Raw genomic sequence first — 19,086 nt, 5'->3', positions numbered from 1 at the left:
ATTCCCTTTCATTTATAACTTTGATAGTACCATGTATAGTGATAAGTTTTAAATGCTGATGCAGTTTATTGATTTTTAAATGCTTTGGAAAAAATATCCCGTGTTGTACACGATTGAGGTGATGCAACACCCAGTAGTGCGTAAGTGTGTGTTTGTACATTATTTTTAAAGCCATGGTGTCATAAATGATGGTATTATGAGAGGTATTTATTAGTCGGACTAAGTAGGACTTCACTGAAGGCCTAGGTGTAAAATGCACGGCCCGCCACTGCCTGGTATGTATCATGCATGACTGGTATGTATCCTGTACTGAGTTTTTGCGGAGTCAAGTCATCAAATGCAGTGACGTCCACTGTCTTTGTACTAGAACAGCAGGTGATGGCCAACTGATGTTCCGTTTCCGGTATGGCGGCGCGTACACACGTTACGGCCCGAGGCTCCCGGCTTTTTGTGCTTGTTTTTGTATTCTTGTTTATATTTTTGCCGATTCTGAGAATCCAGGCCCTCATTCAGTATTGAAGGGCTGAACTGTGGGAATTGGGGAAAAACCAGGTTGGATTACCGTCTATTTTGGATTTTATCCCTCCCGAGCTCCAGCGAACATCGGAGCCCCCCACTATCCCACCGCTGTGGCCGAGGAGGCGAAGAACATACCGTAAACAAAAGCGGGGTAAGCGGGGCGGCGTGCGTGCTAGGCTACGTGCTAACCCACACAGGCCGGCGCTACCCAGCATCTTCCTCGCCAACGCCAGGTCGCTCGTCAACAAGATGGACGAGATACGACTGAGGATCGTCTCAAAGCGGACCGATAGCTGCGTGGCGATCTTCACCGAGACCTGGCTGGACGCCAACATCCCCGACGCAGCGGTGGAGCTAGCGGGCCGCTCGCTGCTCCGCGCCGACCGGACTGCAGCTTCAGGCAAGGCCAAAGGCGGAGGTTTGGCGCTGTACGTTCACAACTCGTGGTGTTCTGCTACGAACGTGATCAGAACATTCTGCTCCCCCGACCTGGATTATCTTGCAGTGAAATGCAGACCGTTTAAACTGGCTAGAGAACTCAGCTCCGCTGTGATCGTAGCGGCCTACATACCACCGCGTGCTAATGCTAAGCTAGCGCTGGAGGAGCTGTACTGCCTGGTAAGCAGCCAGATGGACGCTAATCCAGAGGCCGCTGTGATTGTAGCTGGAGACTTTAACCACATGGAACTGAAAGCTGTGCTCCCCAAATTCCACAAATTCATCACCTTCCCCACCAGAGAACACAACATTCTGGATCAGGTCTACTGCAACATCCCGGGGGCCTACAAGGCTGTAGCAGCCCCCCACCTGGGTATGTCTGACCACATCTCAGTGAACCTGATCCCTGCATATAAACCGCTGATCTGCAGGACTAAACCCACCACCAGGACCGTGCAGGTCTGGACTGAGGAGGCTTCCTCAGCCCTGCAGGACTGTTTTGAGCACACGGACTGGGAGGTATTCAAAGAGGATGCAGATTTTGAGGAGTACACGTCATCTGTGCTTTCCTATGTTCACTTCTGCACTGATGCTGTCCTTCCCACAAAGACGATCACGGTTTTTCCGAACCAGAAACCGTGGGGGGACAGCACGGTGCGGCTTCTGCTCAGAGCCCGGGATGCAGCCTACAGAGCAGGAGACCGGCTGGCCTATAGCAGGGCACGAAGTGAGCTAAAAAGAGGCATCAAGCAGGCAAAGCACAGATACAAGCAGCGCATTGAGGAGCACTTTGAGAACAATAACCCACGTGACATGTGGAAAGGCATCAGGGCTATGACGGACTACAAACGCAGGGACCAGCACGCCAGCCACGACTCCACCCTGCCTGACACCCTGAACAGATTCTTCTCACGCTTCGACTCTTCAACTGGACATTTTCAACCTGTCCCTGCAGCTGTCCACCGTCCCTGTCCCCCTTAAGTCCACCATCATTGTGCCGGTACCCAAGAAATCATCCATCTCCTGCCTCAACGATTACCGCCCTGTTGCTCTGACCCCGGTCGTGATGAAGTGCTTCGAGAGGATCCTCCTTAAACACATCAAGGACGCCGTCCCTGCTGGTTTGGACGGCCTGCAGTTCGCCTACAGGGGGAACCGCTCCACAGAGGATGCCGTCTTGCTGACACTGCACTCGGCCCTGACTTACCTGGAGCAGCCTAACACCTACGTCAGGATGCTGTTTGTGGACTTCAGTTCAGCTTTTAACACCGTCCCACCGGACATGCTGGCTCTGAAGCTCCACAGCCTGGGACTGTCTCCACCGCTCTGCTCCTGGGTCAGGGACTTCCTCAGCAACCGGCCCCAGGTGGTGAGGATAGGAGACACCACATCCTCCCCTCTGATCCTGGGACACCAACCGGCCCCAGGTGGTGAGGACAGGAGACACCACATCCTCCCCTCTGATCCTGAACACTGGGACCCCCCAGGGTTGCGTTCTCAGCCCTGCTCTCTTCACCCTCTTCACCCACGACTGCTCTGCATCCACCCCACAAACATGGTTGTGAAGTTTGCGGACGACACCACTGTGGTGGGTCACATCTCCAACAACGATGAGACCCACTACAGAGAGGAGGTCCAGAACCTGATGCTGTGGTGCTCGAGTAACAACCTTGTTCTGAACACCAGCAAGACCAAGGAGGTCATAGTGGACTACAGGAGGTCCAGGAGACTGAACACGCCCCCCTGTGCATACGAGGGGAAGCAGTGGAGCGTGTAGAGAACATTAAATTCCTGGGCATCCACATCTCCTCTAACCTCTCTTGCACACTCAAGATTCAAGATTCGTGATACTTTATTATCATTATGCGAACATAATAAAATCGTGAGAAGGCCCACGGCTTAAGGCACACATCATAACATAGTCAAATCAAAAACTAAATTCTCTCTCTTAAAGAAACAATATATATACACAGAGAGAGTGAGAATCACAGGCAGTAGTGCAAAATAGCAACAGCAGCAACAGGACCGGCATAAAGTGTCCCAGATCGCTACCAGGGAACAACTGCTTACACAGCAAGAAGCTGTTCCTGAGCCTCGTAGTGCTGCTTCTTATTGTCCTGAACCGCTTCCCTGATGGAAGCGGGACAAACAGTTTGTGGCCCGGGTGGGTGGGGTTTGTGGAGATGCGTCTGGCCCTCCTCTGGACTCTGGAGGTGTAAACAGAGTCCAAATCAGGCAGACGGTGACCCACAATCCCCTGAGCTGTCCTCACCACCCGGGATAGGTCCTTCCTGTCCTGCGCCGTGCAGCTGCCGTACCACACGGTCGCACTGAGACACAGGATGCTCTCTATCGTGGCCCGGTAGAAGTCTTCAAGCAGCACAGAGGAGAGTCCAGCCCGCTTCAGCTTCCTGAGGAAGAAGAGCCGTTGCTGGGCCTTCTTCACCAGGTGTCTGGTGTTGAGTGTCCAGGAGAGGTCAGAGGAGATGTGGATGCCCAGGAATTTAATGTTCTCTACACGCTCCACTGCCTCCCCTCGTATGCACAGGGGGGCGTGTTCAGTCTTCCTGGACCTCCTGTAGTCCACTATGACCTCCTTGGTCTTGCTGGTGTTCAGAACAAGGCTGTTACTCGAGCACCACAGCATCAGGTTCTGGACCTCCTCTCTGTAGTGGGTCTCATCGTTGTTGGAGATGTGACCCACCACGGTGGTGTCGTCAGCAAACCTCACAACCGGGTTTGTGGAGCGGATGCAGAGCAGTCGTGGGTGAAGAGGGTGAAGAGAGCAGGGCTGAGAACGCAACCCTGGGGGGTCCCAGTGTTCAGGATCAGAGGGGAGGATGTGGTGTCTCCTATCCTCACCACCTGGGGCCGGTTGCTGAGGAAGTCCCTGACCCAGGAGCAGAGCGGTGGAGACAGTCCCAGGCTGTGGAGCTTCAGAGCCAGCATGTCCGGTGGGACGGTGTTAAAAGCTGAACTGAAGTCCACAAACAGCATCCTGACGTAGGTGTTAGGCTGCTCCAGGTGAGTCAGGGCCGAGTGCAGTGTCAGCGAGACAGCGTCCTCCATGGAGCGATTCCCCCTGTAGGTGAACTGCAGGCCGTCCAAACCAGCAGGGACGGCGTCCTTGATGTGTTTAAGGAGGATCCTCTCGAAGCACTTCATCTCCACCGGAGTCAGAGCAACAGGGCGGTAATCGTTGAGGCAGGAGATGGATGATTTCTTGGGTACCGGCACAATGATGGAGGACTTAAGGCAGGCAGGGACGGTGGACAGCTGCAGGGACAGGTTGAAGATGTCCAGGAGAACCCCGGCCAGTTGGTCAGCACACGTCTTCAGTGTCCGGCCTGACACGCCATCTGGTCCCGCAGCCTTGTTGGTGTTGATCCTCCTCAGGGCTGAGGAGACCTGGTGCAGCTGCAGGACGAGTGGCTGATGCTGCACCTCAGGCTGGGGCAGATCCACAGACCTTCTGCTGCTCGGAGAGTCGAAGCGTGAGAAGAATCTGTTCAGGGTGTCGGGCAGGGTGGAGTCGTGGCTGGCGTGCTGCTCCCTGCGTTTGTAGTCCGTCACAGCCCTGATGCCTTTCCACATGTCACGTGGGTTATTGTTCTCAAAGTGCTCCTCAATGCGCTGCTTGTATCTGTGCTTTGCCTGCTTGATGCCTCTTTTTAGCTCACTCCTCACTCCTTGCCCTGCTATAGGCCAGCCGGTCTCCTGCTCTGTAGGCTGCATCCCGGGCTCTGAGCAGAAGCTGCACCGTGCTGTCCACCCACGGTTTCTGGTTCGGGAAAACCGTGATCGTCTTTGTGGGAAGGACAGCATCAGTGCAGAAGTGAACATAGGAAAGCACAGATTTATTATTTATTTCTGGTTTATTTGAATATGGACAAAGACAAAACATAGACACATGTAGCACAAGTATCTGATGCCTGCATTATAGCGCTTATAGCTGAAGCTAATTTGCAGCACCTGTCCACAGATGGGCTTCCAACACAGATATCCGTTTCCAAACATGGAAAGGAAGGAAAATTGTTTTAAAAAGTCATCTATGCATGTTTTTATCACAGAACTAAAACAATTAAGACGTGTACTCCTCAAAATCTGCATCCTCTTTCCCAGTCCGTGTGCTCAAAACAGTCCTGCAGGGCTGAGGAAGCCTCCTCAGTCCAGACCTGCACGGTCCTGGTGGTGGGTTTAGTCCTGCAGATCAGCGGTTTATAGGCAGGGATCAGGTTCACTGAGATGTGGTCAGACATACCCAGGTGGGGGGCTGCTACAGCCTTGTAGGCCCCCGGGATGTTGCAGTAGACCTGATCCAGTAGACCTGATCCAGAATGTTGTGTTCTCTGGTGGGGAAGGTGATGCATTTGTGGAATTTGGGGAGCACAGCTTTCAGTTCCACGTGGTTAAAGTCTCCAGCTACAATCACAGCGGCCTCTGGATTAGCGTCCATCTGGCTGCTTACCAGGCAGTACAGCTCCTCCAGCGCTAGCTTAGCATTAGCACGCGGTGGTATGTAGGCCGCTACGATCACAGCGGAGCTGAGTTCTCTAGCCGGTTTAAACGGTCGGCATTTCACTGCAAGATATTCCAGACCGGGGGAGCAAAATGTTCTTCACCAGACACGACACCTGGTGAAGAAGGCCCAGCAACGGCTCTTCTTCCTCAGGAAGCTGAAGCGGGCTGGACTCTCCTCTGTGCTGCTTGAAGACTGTTACCGGGCCACGATAGAAAGCATCCTGTGTCTCAGTGCGACCGTGGGGTACGGCAGCTGCATGGCGCCGGGTGGTGAGGACAGCTCAGGGGATTGTGGGTCACCGCTTCTTCCCCAGAGCTGTGAAAGCAGTCGTTCCTTTGCAGTGAGCAGGGACACGGAATGGACGCTCTGTGCCTGTCCCACTGGGGACGCTCTGTGCTTGTCCCACTGTGCTGCTGTTGCTGTTTTGCACTATTTGCTTGATTCTCTGTCTCAATCTCTCTGATGTGTATCTATATTGTTGTTTTAAGAGAGATTTTGTTTTTCGTTTATGTACCTATGTGTGCCTTAAGCCGTGGGCCTTCACGCAATTTTGTTATGTTAGCATAATGATAATAAAGAATCTTGAATCTTGAATGTTACCGCACCCAAAATCGAATGCCCTAAAAAAGATTGTGCTATCACTCAGTGGAATAGCTGCCCTCTGCACATCCGTCACTCCAGCAACAAAACCTCATTCAAATACAATTTAAGAAAGCATTACTTACAGCTGATAAATGGTCCTGTAATGACCAATTAAATGTTTGTCCTGTGTTCTGGATGCCCTCTTGGGAGATGGTTTTGATGACGAATGCATGAATGTAATGTTTGTAAAATGAATGTATGTAATGAATGTAAAAGAAATCAAGGCTTTCAACAAGCAATACAAACAAGCCAGTCCCGAAGAACAGCTAGGTATAAAAGAACTGACCACCGAACTTTTATGGCAATTGCGCAGGCTGAGAAGGGCGGAAAGATCTCTGAGGAAGAGAAAGGCGAAAGAGGTGAAGCGAGCTCGGTTCATCAAAGACCAATACAGGTTTGCTAAAACCCTGTTGGGCAAAACAAGATCTGGAAGATTAACTAGCTCCAAAGAAGTTGTGGAGGAGTTCCTGAGAGACAGCCACAACGACGCTCTGGGGAACCAAGCCCTGGGTGCACACCCAAGGGTTGGAAGAAGCAAACTCCCCGAGGAAGAGCTTGATACCAGAGAACCCACATGGAGAGGTCCAGGACATTGTACAAAAAGCCTGGTCAGCATCTGCTCCAGGACCAAGCACCATACCCTACAAGGTGTACAAGAAATGCCTTATGCTTCTCCGCAGGTTATGGAGGCTGTTGCGGAGGATATGGGTGAAAGGTGTAATACCACCATCCTGGAAGAGAGCAGAAGGGTGCTTTGTACCTAAAGAAAAGGACTCCTCAGAAATTAGCCAGTTTCGAACCATTTCTCTCCTGAGCGTGGAAGGGAAAATATTCTTCTCTGTCCTGGCAAGGAGGATAACTACCTTCATGGTGAAGAACAAATACATAGATACATCAATCCAGAAGGGTGGCATCCCAGGCTTCTCCGGAGGCTTGGAGCACACTGGGATCCTCAGTCAGTTGATCCGGGAGGCCAAGGAGAGTAAGGGGAATCACACGGTCATCTGGCTCGTCTTGGATGGATCCATCCCACATTGCCTAATCAATGCAGTTATGGAACACTATCACATCCCCCAAATGATCAGGGGAATAATCACCAGCTACTTTGGAGGATTCAAGTTACGGTTCCAGACTGACCAGTTTACAACCCAGTGGCAGGACCTGGAAAAGGGGATTGTAACGGAGTGTACCATCTCCTCCATCTTGTTTGTAATGGGAATGAACCTGCTAATAACAGCCGCAGGGAAAGAATCCAGAGGGCCAATTATGAAGTCTGGCATCCGCCAAACTTCAATGAGAGGCTTTATGGATGGCCTTACCATAACAACGGCAACCCATGTAGAAGCAAGGTGGATCCTGAAGGCACTCGACGACGTAGCGACATGTGCTCGAATGAAGTTTAAACCAAAGAAGTTGAGGAGCATGGTGATCAGGAATGGCCAAGTGGCAATCAAGTACCGACTTGAAGTCCAAGGGGAGGTTATACCATCAATCAAGGATAACCTTGATTGACCTCGGCAAATGGTATGATTCATCTCTAAATGACAGGAGCAGTGTTTCCATGACAGAGAAGCAGGCTGCGGACTGGCTGGAAAGGATCGATAGATCAAGCTTACCAGGCAAGTTCAAGGCTTGGCCCTTCCAGCACGGGCTGCTACCCAGACTCTTGTGGCCACTGACGATTTACGAGGTGGCAATGACAACAGTGGAAGGAATCAAGAGGCGAACAAACAAACACCTCCGGAAGTGGCTCGGTATTCCACCAAGCTTCACGTCAGTAGGGCTCTACAATAGATCTGGCCAGTTACAACTACCCCTGTCATCTGTCGTCGAAGAGTTTAAGGTGGCTAAGTGTAGGGTCGCAATGATGTATAGATACTCCACTGATGATAAGTTCAGAGGGGCTGGCATCACTACAAGATCTGGATGCAAGTGGGCAGCTGATGCATCGGTGGCACAGGCAGAACATCTCCTGAAGTTGAGAGGCATCATTGGAAACCAGTGTATAGGGCGACAGGGACTTGGAAGGGAGAAGGTCTAGGGCTGTGGAGCTTGGAGCACAATGTGCCTGGACAAAGTGGGACTTACCAAAGTGAAAGATCACCTGGTCTGAGATTTGGAGGCTTGAGCCCTTCCGAATCTCGTTCCTGCTCCATTCAGTGTATGACACCCTTCCATCACCAACGAACCTGCACAGGTGGGGTTTGAGTGAGGATCCACTGTGTAGGCTATGAGGGGAGAGAGGAATAATGGCGCAAATACTGGCGGTGTGCAAGATTGCTCTTAGCCAGGGGAGATACCGGTGGCGCCATGACAAGGTCCTCATTGCACTGGCAGACATCTTGGAGCGGGAGAGACAGAAAAAGCATCAAGTCCACACAAGACCAATACCACCTATGCAGTTCATCAAGGAAGGGGAGAAACCACCACCACCTAAGAAGATCAAGAGGAGCCTCTTCCAGACTGCACCATCATGGGAGATGAGGGTGGACTTGGGGAGGAAGCTACAGTTTCCTCAGGCCTGATGTGGTCATATGGTCTGATGAGGCAAAAAAGATTATCTTGATAGAACTGACGGTCCCATGGGAGGATGGATGTAACGAGGCCTCAGAGAGGAAAGCCTCTAGATATCAGGACCTGGTCCAGCAGTGCAGGGACAAAGGCTGGCAGGCCTGGCTATTCCCAGTAGAAGTCGGGTGCAGGGGCTTCCTGGCACAGTCTGTCTGGAAGATGCTCACAGCTCTGGGGATTATAGGAAGGGAGAGGAGGAAGGCTATCCGTAGGTTGGAGGAGGCAGCAGAAAGAACCTCTTGTTGGCTCTGGAGTAGGAGGGAGGAGTTTAGCTGGGGACCAGGAGAGGATGGGTAGTGATTGGCCATCACTGCCGGACCCACTAACTGGAGGGTGTTGTGGTTCAGGGTCGAAACGCCCAATGATGATTAGATGCCACCTGATGATATATTTTCCTGGTTGTCAGCTACAGTCACTGCACAAGTGACTGAGAAAGGGAGCAAGGAGATGTTTTTCTATAGTTTGTTGAGGTAGTGTAGAACTGATATGATGTTCCGTGTATATGTGTATTGTGTATATGTATTGTGTATATTCAATTCAATTCAGTTTCATTTATATAGCGCCAGATCACAACAGAAAGTCATCTCAAGGCTTTACAGGATTAGCAGGGAAAGACAGAACCCAACTTGACCCACAAGAGCAAGAACTTTGGAGACGGAGGCAAGGAAAAACTTCCTTTTAACGGGCAGAAACCTTGGACAGAACCGAGGCTCATGGTGGACGGCCATCTGTCTGGCCGGCTGGGTTGAGAGAGAGAGAGAGAGAGAGAGAGAGAGAGACAGAGAGAATTGTAGGTCGGAGACGAGTCAAAAACAAGGAGATGGATAGGGAAGTGATAGCGAGACAGAGCAGGAGCAGACAAAAACAAAATGCTAATGCTAGCGATATAAAGCTATAAATGCTAATGCTAGCGATATGGACATCGGTGTTGAGGGACACAGGTCCAGGTTCTGCAGCACCACGGACAGAAGGACCTGAAAGAGAGAGAGGGACAAACAGAGGGAGAGAGAGAGAACAAGACTACAGGAAGAGAGAGATTACTCACATATATTTATAACATGAATAATCAGATAAAGGGGGAGGAGCTCAGTGTGTCATGATGTTAAGCCACCAGTGCTGCCTAATGACAGCATATTGATTATATTGATTACTGCATCGATTAGTTATAAGCTTTGTTAAAAAGGAAAGTCTTTAGTCTACTCTTGAACATAGAGATGGTGTCTGTCTCACGAACCAATCAGGGAGCTGGTTCCACAATAAAGGAGCTTGATAACTGGAAGCTCCGCCCCCCTGTCTGCTCTTGGAAATGTTGGAACCACGAGCAGGCCAGCGTTTTGGGACCGCAGGGTTCTAGTGGGGCAATACGGGATAATCATCTCTGTAAGGTAAGGAGGGGCCTGGCCAGTGAGGGCTTTAAAAGTGAGTAGAAGGATTTTATATTCAATCCGTTCCCTAACAGGAAGCCAATGCAGAGACGCCAGAACAGGGGAAATGTGTTCTCTCAGTCTGGTTCCTGTTAGAACACGAGCTGCTGCATTCTGGATTAGCTGGAGATGTTTAATAGACCTTTTTGGGCAGCCGGACAGTAAGGAGTTGCAGTAGTCCAGTCTGGAAGTCACAAAAGCATGGACTATTTGTTCTGCATCTTTTTCGGGTTAGTTAGTATATGTGCGGAATAGTGCTTTCATGATTTGATGTTATGATGCATGTAATCACGGCTTCCTTGTCGGACTCATTTTGTTACTAATGGATGCTGTTATTCGTGGATTTGTGCAACCACTAATGTGTATATATTTGCAGAAAAAACTGTGTTGAATGAATTTGTTTCTGTTTTAATGACAACTTGTTATAGACCTCGATCTGGGACCTGAATGCAATTTTCGTTATTTTCATGCGAGTGTTGGAGTGACAATACATTTTCTTGATTCTTGATTCTTGATGTAATCCCGGACCCCAGGAAGACTAGCTGATGCCACAGTATTAACTAATGGGGATCCTTTTTAAATGAATAAATAAATGTATCACTGGTATGTATCATGTATCACTGGTATGTATCATGTTTGACTGGTATGTATCATGTTTGACTGGTATGTACCATGTATGAGTACCAGTCATACAGGGCGCATTCTTAAATGGATTATCTGACTACATCAAGGATGAATTAACCCTAACCCAAACCCATGGTCCATTAGGAACTACAGCCAGGTGGCAGCTCCCCTAACCAACCTCACCTGTTAAAAGTCCGTTCGTGTGGTCCCCCGCAGGTCATTCAGCTTTTCAACGCCTGAAGGCATTGTTTAGCACCGCACCTGTGCTGTCGGACCCAGAACCTTCCTTGCAGTTTGTGGTCGAGGTGGATGCATCAGACACAGGCGTTGGGACAGGACTGTCCCAAAGCTCCCCACAAGACCAAAAGATGCACCCATGTGCCTATTTCTCCCGTCGGCTTACCGCAGCCAAAAAGAACTATGATGTGGGGAATCGGGAGTTGCTGGCCGTAGTGTTAGCCCTCCAGGAGTGGCACCACTGGCTGGAGGGCTCCACGCATCCCTTCATAGTGTGGACAGACCACAAGAACTTGTCCTACCTACAGAACGCCCGCCGTCTCGATTCGCGCCTGGCTCGGTGGGCTTTATTCCTGGCCTGATTCAATTTCATGCTGACATATCGACCAGGCTCCAGGAATCAAAAGCCAGATGCCCTCTCCCGTCAGTACTCATCCTCAAATGCAGACAAGGTATAGAGAGAAAAAGAAAAGAAAAGGAAAAAAAAAGTACTCATCCTCGACGGAAGATGTTGTGGTGGAGACCATCCTCCCTTCCTCCTGTATGGTTGGGGCTGCCAGGTGGGAGATTGAACGGGTGGTCCAGGAGGCACTGGGAAATCAACCTGGCCTGGAGGCCTGCCCCAGTAACCGTACGCTCGTCCCGCCTGCAGCCCGGTCCCCCGTTCTCCAGTGGGGACACATGTCCAAAATCACCTGCCACCCTGGGGGCAGCCGGACCCTCGCCCTCCTGCAGCAGGGGGTTTGGTGGCCCAAGATGACTGCCAAGTTTGTCTTGGCCTGCTCCGTTTGTGCCCGCAACAAGGCTTCCCACCGGGCACCCGCTGGTTTATTCCGTCCACTGCCTGTACCTCATCGCCCTTGGTCTGGCATCGCCATGGACTTCGTCACCAGTACGGTCATTCTGACCATTGTGGACCGCTTCTCGAAGGCGGCACACTCTTCCATCCCTCTTCCCAAGCTCCCTTCCGCTTTGGAGACGGCCGAACTTCTCACCCAACACGTCTGCATACTCCATGGGATTCCGATGGACATTGTCTCCGACCGAGGCCCTCAGTTCGTGTCCCAGGTTTCACAGGTCAGCTCAGCCACAGGTATTGTTTGTTAGATTAGTTACCTGCTCAGCCATTGTTTTTTGCACTTTCGTTTGGCTGCGATTTTGTGTTTTTTCTTACTGGACGTTCCAGCCCGTCCACCCCTCAGTACCGTTTTAGACGGAGTGTTTTTTGTTTAAGAGCGATTAAAGACTCTGTTCTGTTTCCTGGCTCTGTCTCCGCATTTTTGGGGTCGTCTCTGATCTTTAGCCCTCCGGGACGCAACAGTATGACTGGTATGTATCATATAGCCGATTTGTATTATAGTATGTGAATCGGCCAGTCATTCCCAAGGATGGTGAATTTTATTACTCACATGACATTTGGAACACTGATTGTTTGCAAAATGATACATAGATAGAAATTACATTAATATAAATAGATGAAACTAGAAGAAGTGCAGATCGACATTCTGTGACATGAACCTTGATTGAATGTAATTAAAGCAGCCGATGCTGAGCCCAGGAGAGACCGATAGTTTTTAGAGGTGCTGACTGTGCCGTGGATAACCGGTTTTATACGGGCAGTTTGTTATTGCTGTCGACATTTTATTACCGTCATTTGGGATGGGATGCAAGTCTGCGTTTTTACACCCTCCTTAATCTCAGGCTGGATGTGTGTGATTACGCCCACTGTAATAGCAGCTCATATTTCACACATCCTGATTTCACCCAGGTAGCCTCAGCCCTCAATATCAAAGAACAATTAGCTTTCCACCATTAGAAAAGCTGCACTCCCATTGGTGCTTTATAAAGTGTACAGCGATTATCTTCATTGACTCATAGCCCCCCCCCCCCCCCCCCCCCCCCCCCATTATCACAAGGTGAACTGAATTCCCTCGTCCCGTAGTGATATTAAATCAGGATCTCTATACAACAATGTGACCAGTCTGCTGATTGGTAACCTACTGGCAGGCAGATTGTAGAATACTCCAGGTATAGTTGCATGAGATAGTAGGAACAAAAGTTGCATTATAAAACCGTAATGTGACTAAAGTATAAGCTGGAGGTGCAAGATGAACTCCTCTCATCTCCTTCCAAACATGGAGCGCCGAGTTGCCTATAGGCTGCATTACAGTTTTTCAATGTTGCCTACACACGTTTCCTGATGCAGACCTCATGTTCCCAGAACTCTAAACACAAGTCCAAAAACACACACACACATATGCAGTGACAAAAATACACCTATATTCTCCAGAATAGTTTTGCCTACACATCATAGCAAACACTGATGTGTAGAAAGAATATAGAACAGGCCTGTACAGGAAACGACACTATACAGCATGTGCTTGTTGTCTTGGTCCATGTGGCCTCACTCATGGTCACCCAAAGTGGCCCGGATCTCATCAGAGATGATGGCTCTCTGTCCTCCTCTTCCTCTCACTACTCTTTTGTTTGACCGAAAGTAAAAATGTAGTAACAGTAATAGATGTTACTGGCAGTCACATAGTAGGCAGAGAGTCTGCTTGTTTTAGGACGTGTGTCATTACAGGGCGCTTCTCTCTCTATTTCTGTCCCAGGCAGGCCAGAGAGATTGTTCTGAGGTACGAGGGCCGGCTAACCCGAACCAGAGGCTACCAGACTGCCGGAGCTGATGTGAGAACACACAAACCACTCACTGTCCTCTTCAACATGCACTCATTCTATCTTCCACATGTGCGATGCTTTAAGGCAGGGGTCGGGAACCTATGGCTCGCGAGCCATATATGGCTCTTTTGATGATCGCATATGGCTCGCGCTCAGATTAAAAAAAAAAAAAAAAAAACATTTATTTTTTATTTATTTTTTTTTACTCGCCTTGCCCGTGCTGACCGCAGCTGGTTTGCGCGCCCAGGTCGTGTGTCGTGTTTTTTGTTGTGAGTAACTTGTTCACTTTGTCTGGATCTTATGTTCCGTTTTCTTTGCGGCACCAGCCGGTCGCCGTCTGTTAGTAGAGCTTGTGTTGCATTTTATTGTGAAAATCACAGAGCGGAAGCACGCTGCCACGGCTCCGCCCTGAGCCTGGGCTGCCACTTTAAAAGTAGGCCGTCATCCCGCCATTAGGGGTGGGCGTGGCCAGCTGTGTGCACGGTGGCAGAGTGGACTTTGTTTGGCTCCACCTTAATTCCAGATTACTACTATTTTAATGTATTCTTACCTGGGACCTTCTTCTGGAATAAACGTGTGAAAAAGATGGGGCCCTGCGTTTGCTTCAAGAGGGCATCACTTGCTTTTTGGTTTTCTCTCGGCTGTGTATTATTACGTTGGGCTCCAGCCCCCCCTCGTCCTGTGTGCAGCTCCAGGTGTAAATGATCAATTCAACCATCGCACCGTCTCTGTTCTCTGCTTTCTGGGGTCCGCTCACGTTAGTCCGTAACGTTCAGAGGCTTATTATACTAGTTTATTACCTGCTTACCGCTTATACTGACATTTAGTTGAATTCGCGTTTAAAATATATTATATGGCTCTCACTGAAATAAATGTCCAAATATTTTGCTTTCATGGCTCTCTGAGTCAAAAAGGTTCCCGACCCCTGCTTTAAGGGTTCTTATTATTTTTAGAAACTAAAGAACCAAAGTTGAACCAACACTGATTTATAAATATGATAACAAGGACGTGACTCCCAACTATGACTCTCTTGTATTTTTAACTGTAAATCAGCAGAACAGATAAGCAGCATCAAAAATGTAATAATCATAGTGTAACACTGGTGATACAGAAGTGTCACCAGTTTTCAACTGTAGGAGACAAATTTAATGTGCATATTGATCTCATAACATTATTATAATGTATAACTGCTTTCTGATATGATATGATATGATTAGCGTCCAACCGGGAGACCAAGGGGAAGACCCGGGACACGCTGGAGAGACTATGTCTCTCGGCTGGCCTTGGAACACCTCGGGACCCCCCAACCCCCGGAAGAGCTGGAAGAAGTGGCCGGGGAGAGGGAAGTCGCTGCAATATAAAACTATCAATTCTAATGCCAGCGATTTGGACATCAGTGGTGAGGGACACAGGTCCAGGTTCTGCAGCACCACGGACAGAAGGACCTGAAAGAGAGAGAGGGACAAACAGAGGGAGAGAGAGAACAAGACTACAGGAAGAGAGAGAGATTACTGACATATATTTATAACATGAATAACCAGATAAAGGGGGGGGAGCTCAGTGTGTCATGATGTTATGCCACCAGTGCTGCCTAATGACAGCAGATTGATTATACTGATTACTGCATCGATTAGTTATAAGCTTTGTTAAAAAGGAAAGTCTTTAATCTACTCTTGAACATAGAGATGGTGTCTGTCTCACGAACCAATCAGGGAGCTGATTCCACAATAAAGGAGCTTGATAACTGAAAGCTCCGCCCCCCTGTCTGCGCTTGGAACCAACAGCGGGCCAGCGTTTTGGGACCGCAGGGTCCTAGTGGGGCAATACGGGATAATGAGCTCAGTGTTTCCCAACCTTTTTTGAGCCGCGGCACATATTTAACATTTACAAAATGCACACCACCAACCAAAATGACACAAAATGACACTCTAACACAGTACATATTATATTAGATGACCTTTATTATAATATATAGAGTTAATAATATAGTTTTTTAATGTATTTATACTTAGTGTGAAACCTGGGGCTGTTTGGATGAACACAAAATGGATATCCTGCAGTAATGGCAGAAAGACACACACGAAGCTCTTCCTCAACAGCTCACAGCTTTTATCGGTGCTTGTAAGCAGGTTTTCATTTCGGCCTTGCATCCGAGTGTTCAGTTCATTCAGATGATGAAATATATCAGCAGGTACGCCAGCTCTGAGTAATCGGACCTCTCGTTTGTCAGAAAAACTTTAAGTTCCTCTTGTAGCTCGTACACACGGGCCAGCCACCGGACCTCCGTGTGGAGCAACAAGACTTTATGCTCCGCTTCCACTTTAGCTATCTCTCTGGCCACGTCGGGGCCGAGCATCTCGTTCACCTTTACAAGCTGCAGTATTAATGTTTCTGCCACAGTGTGGGACTTTCTGATTTAGCTACAAGTTCAGCAACAATGTTTTGTGAGATGTGTCTGTGTGTGCATGAGGGTGTGTGTGTGTGTGTCCAGATGGGGCGTGCGCCCTTCCCCCCGGGAGCGAGGGAGCGAGAGAGAGAGAGAGAGAGAGCGCGGAGCGGCGACAGACAGAACGAGGAGAATAGATGTATGCGAGCGATAATGGAGGAAAAAGAGTTCTTGTTTGAGTGCAAGAAGAATAAAGCAGCTTCAGCGATTCAGCACGTCTGGCGTCCTGTATTGCTGCAATTCAGCCTTCTTCCCCCATGTGAAGTCGGGAGGTTAACCCGGCCCTGGAGAACGATATCTCCCCGGTGTCCCCCAACCAAGGTTCGGAGAGCAGAACCGGAAAGGATTAACAAAGGTAGCTAGCTTTGAGGACTCTCTCCTTTACCTTTGTGGTTTCTCTAAAAACAGTTTCCTGTTTCCCATTGTTTGTACGTGAGCGTACAGAATAGTCCATCTTGTTCTGAACGGGGTGTTCCGTTTGGAGACGGCGTTTGAGCTTGCTTGGCACCGTGGAGTTATTGGATAGCTTCTCACCACACACCAAGCCCAGCGGAGTCGGTGCCGCTGCATCCCCGGTGAAAGTCAATCCAAATGAGAGATAGCTTTCGCTGTATCGCCTCGAGCTCACCGTCTTTTCTTTATTCTTTGGTCGACCACTCATACCAGGGCCTTCATCTGGGTCTGGATTTTGTCCAGGGTCCTGTTCTGCATTTGCATTTTCTCTTCTCAAAAACGTCTCCATCACTGTCACTCCTCGTCTTGCTGTGATCCCAAACTGCCTCTGAGGATGACCCCCCCTCAAAGGGAACCGAAGCGCTCACAAAGTGTAGAGTAGGCAAAAGCCAAAGCATGAAGAACTGGTTTAGGGGAATTATTTGTTTTGTTTTTTAATAAATGCGTTTTTTTAATCTGCCGCACTGTAAATGCAGCGCAGTTGCGTGACATTTATTTTGAAGTGTGCGCTCTTATTTTGAAGTGCAAGAGTACAAGTACAAGTACGAGTACAAGAGTGAGCGGCAGAGAGGAACAGAGCTACACCGTGCTCAGGTCTGAAGAGCGATCTGCAGGCGGCACACACTTTATTACAGCACAGACACCGACAATGGTTCATCAGGTGATATTGGAAAAACGATCTCTCGCGGCCTGGCTGTTGAGGGCTTTAAAAGTGAGTAGAAGGATTTTATATTCAATCCGTTCCCTAACAGGAAGCCAATGCAGAGACGCCAGAACAGGGGAAATGTGTTCTCTCAGTCTGGTTCCTGTCAGAACACGAGCTGCTGCATTCTGGATTAGCTGGAGATGTTTAATAGACCTTTTTGGGCAGCCGGACAGTAAGGAGTTGCAGTAGTCCAGTCTGGAAGTCACAAAAGCATGGACTATTTGTTCTGCATCTTTTCGGGTTAGTAGGTGCCTGACTTTTGAAATATTCCGAAGGTGAAAGAACGCAGTCCTTGAAACGTGCTTTATCTGGGACTGAAAGGACAGGTCCTGATCAAAGATTACCCCCAGATTCTTGGACGTGGTGCTGGTGGACACTGAGACGCCATCTAGTTCAACTACAACACGAGAACAAACGTTTCTGAGATGTTTTTGGCAATAATGAGCTGGTATCATATTTTATAACAAAGCATGACCGGATTCTTATTTTAGGAGATTTTAACATACATGTTTGTTGTCCCACTCACCCCCTTGTCAATGATTTTATTAAAACGATTGACTCTCTTGGTCTCTCTCAGGCAGTCCAAGCTCCGACACACACCAAAGGTCATACCTTGGATTTAGTCCTGCACAGTGGGGTCACTCCTAAGACTCCATAAGGCCATTTTATTCAGTGCGATTTTATCCCCTCAGTCTTTTAATCACAGCGCACCCGTGTGCCGTCGGGTTTTTAACTCTTTGTCAAGTACCAAGTTTGTTGAGCGTTTTACTGCTGCTTCATTAACTGCTTTTACTCCACCTTTTAACACAGAGGAGCTGGTCTCTCTTTTTAACACTACTTGTGAGGATATTTTGGACTCTGTCGCCCCATACAAGACCAATAAGAAAAACAGAGCACCACAACCCTGGCTAAATGAGGCCCTAAATGAACTAAAGAGAGACTACAGGAGGAAAGAACGTAAATGGAAAAAATCTGGTCTACATGTGTTTTATGAAATATGGAAAGAAGCTTTAAAAACATACAGTAGTACCTCAGCTTACGAATGTCCCTACATCCGAAAGTTTCAGGTTACGAAGTATCTGAATGGGAAAATATTGCCTCTCGTTACGGAGGCGTTTCAGGCTACGAAGTCAAAAATAGCTGCTCGTAGCTGCTCTGCCATTGGCTATCGCCTAAAATCTGCCTGGCAACCCGTTGCGTATGCGTGTATCCCAGCACGCTATTCGTGTCCCCCTCGTGTCACCCGGAAAAAGTGTTGACAAGTCGGGCTATTGCTCATTATGATGATGTCTGCCTCGCACATTTCCGACGGATTGTCAAAAGCCGGCAAAAGCAGACGTCATCGGATCAGTTTTTCAAGAAACGCGAGGCAGAAAACACCGCAAAGGACCAGTAAACAAAGAGGACAAAAAGTAACAGCTAACAGGTAGATTAATATTTAAAAAAAATATCATAATGTAGCGTCCGTCGGACGCTGGAATAAGCACACGACGGGTAACTCTCTGTGTGTGGGGGTGCCGCGAGGAGGAGGAGGAGAACGAGAGAGCTGCGGGAGCTACGCAGCTCTCCCGTTCTCCTCCTCCTCCTCGCGGCACCCACACACACACACCGCCCCTCCTCCCTGGATGCCTTTGCGGACTCTCTGCAGCGTAGGAATGATGAACACTCCTAAAACATGAACCGTTACAATACTTTTGCGGGGCTTGGAACGGATTAGTGCATTTACATTCAAAATGCGTCTCTACTTACAACGTTTTCACGTTACGAAGCTACTCCCAGAACGGATTAAATTCGTAAGTAGAGGTACCACTGTACCAGACATCAG

General features: G+C 49.0%; 1 protein-coding gene across 1 annotated transcript in view; it reads left to right on the top strand.

Annotated features, from left to right (window-relative positions):
* Positions 1–19,086, top strand: part of LOC137896482 (transmembrane channel-like protein 3) — a 110,701-nt gene that overhangs the window by 24,083 nt on the left and 67,532 nt on the right. The window contains exon 3 of the mRNA XM_068741819.1: positions 13,590–13,665. Coding sequence (XP_068597920.1) covers positions 13,590–13,665 — 76 coding nt within the window. The remainder of the gene's footprint in view (positions 1–13,589; positions 13,666–19,086) is intronic.

This window comes from Brachionichthys hirsutus, chromosome 1, assembly GCF_040956055.1.
Source record: "Brachionichthys hirsutus isolate HB-005 chromosome 1, CSIRO-AGI_Bhir_v1, whole genome shotgun sequence".
In the NCBI taxonomy this organism is placed as follows: domain Eukaryota; kingdom Metazoa; phylum Chordata; class Actinopteri; order Lophiiformes; family Brachionichthyidae; genus Brachionichthys; species Brachionichthys hirsutus.
Note: the sequence above shows the minus strand (reverse complement) of the source record. Positions and strands in the feature narration are given on the sequence as shown.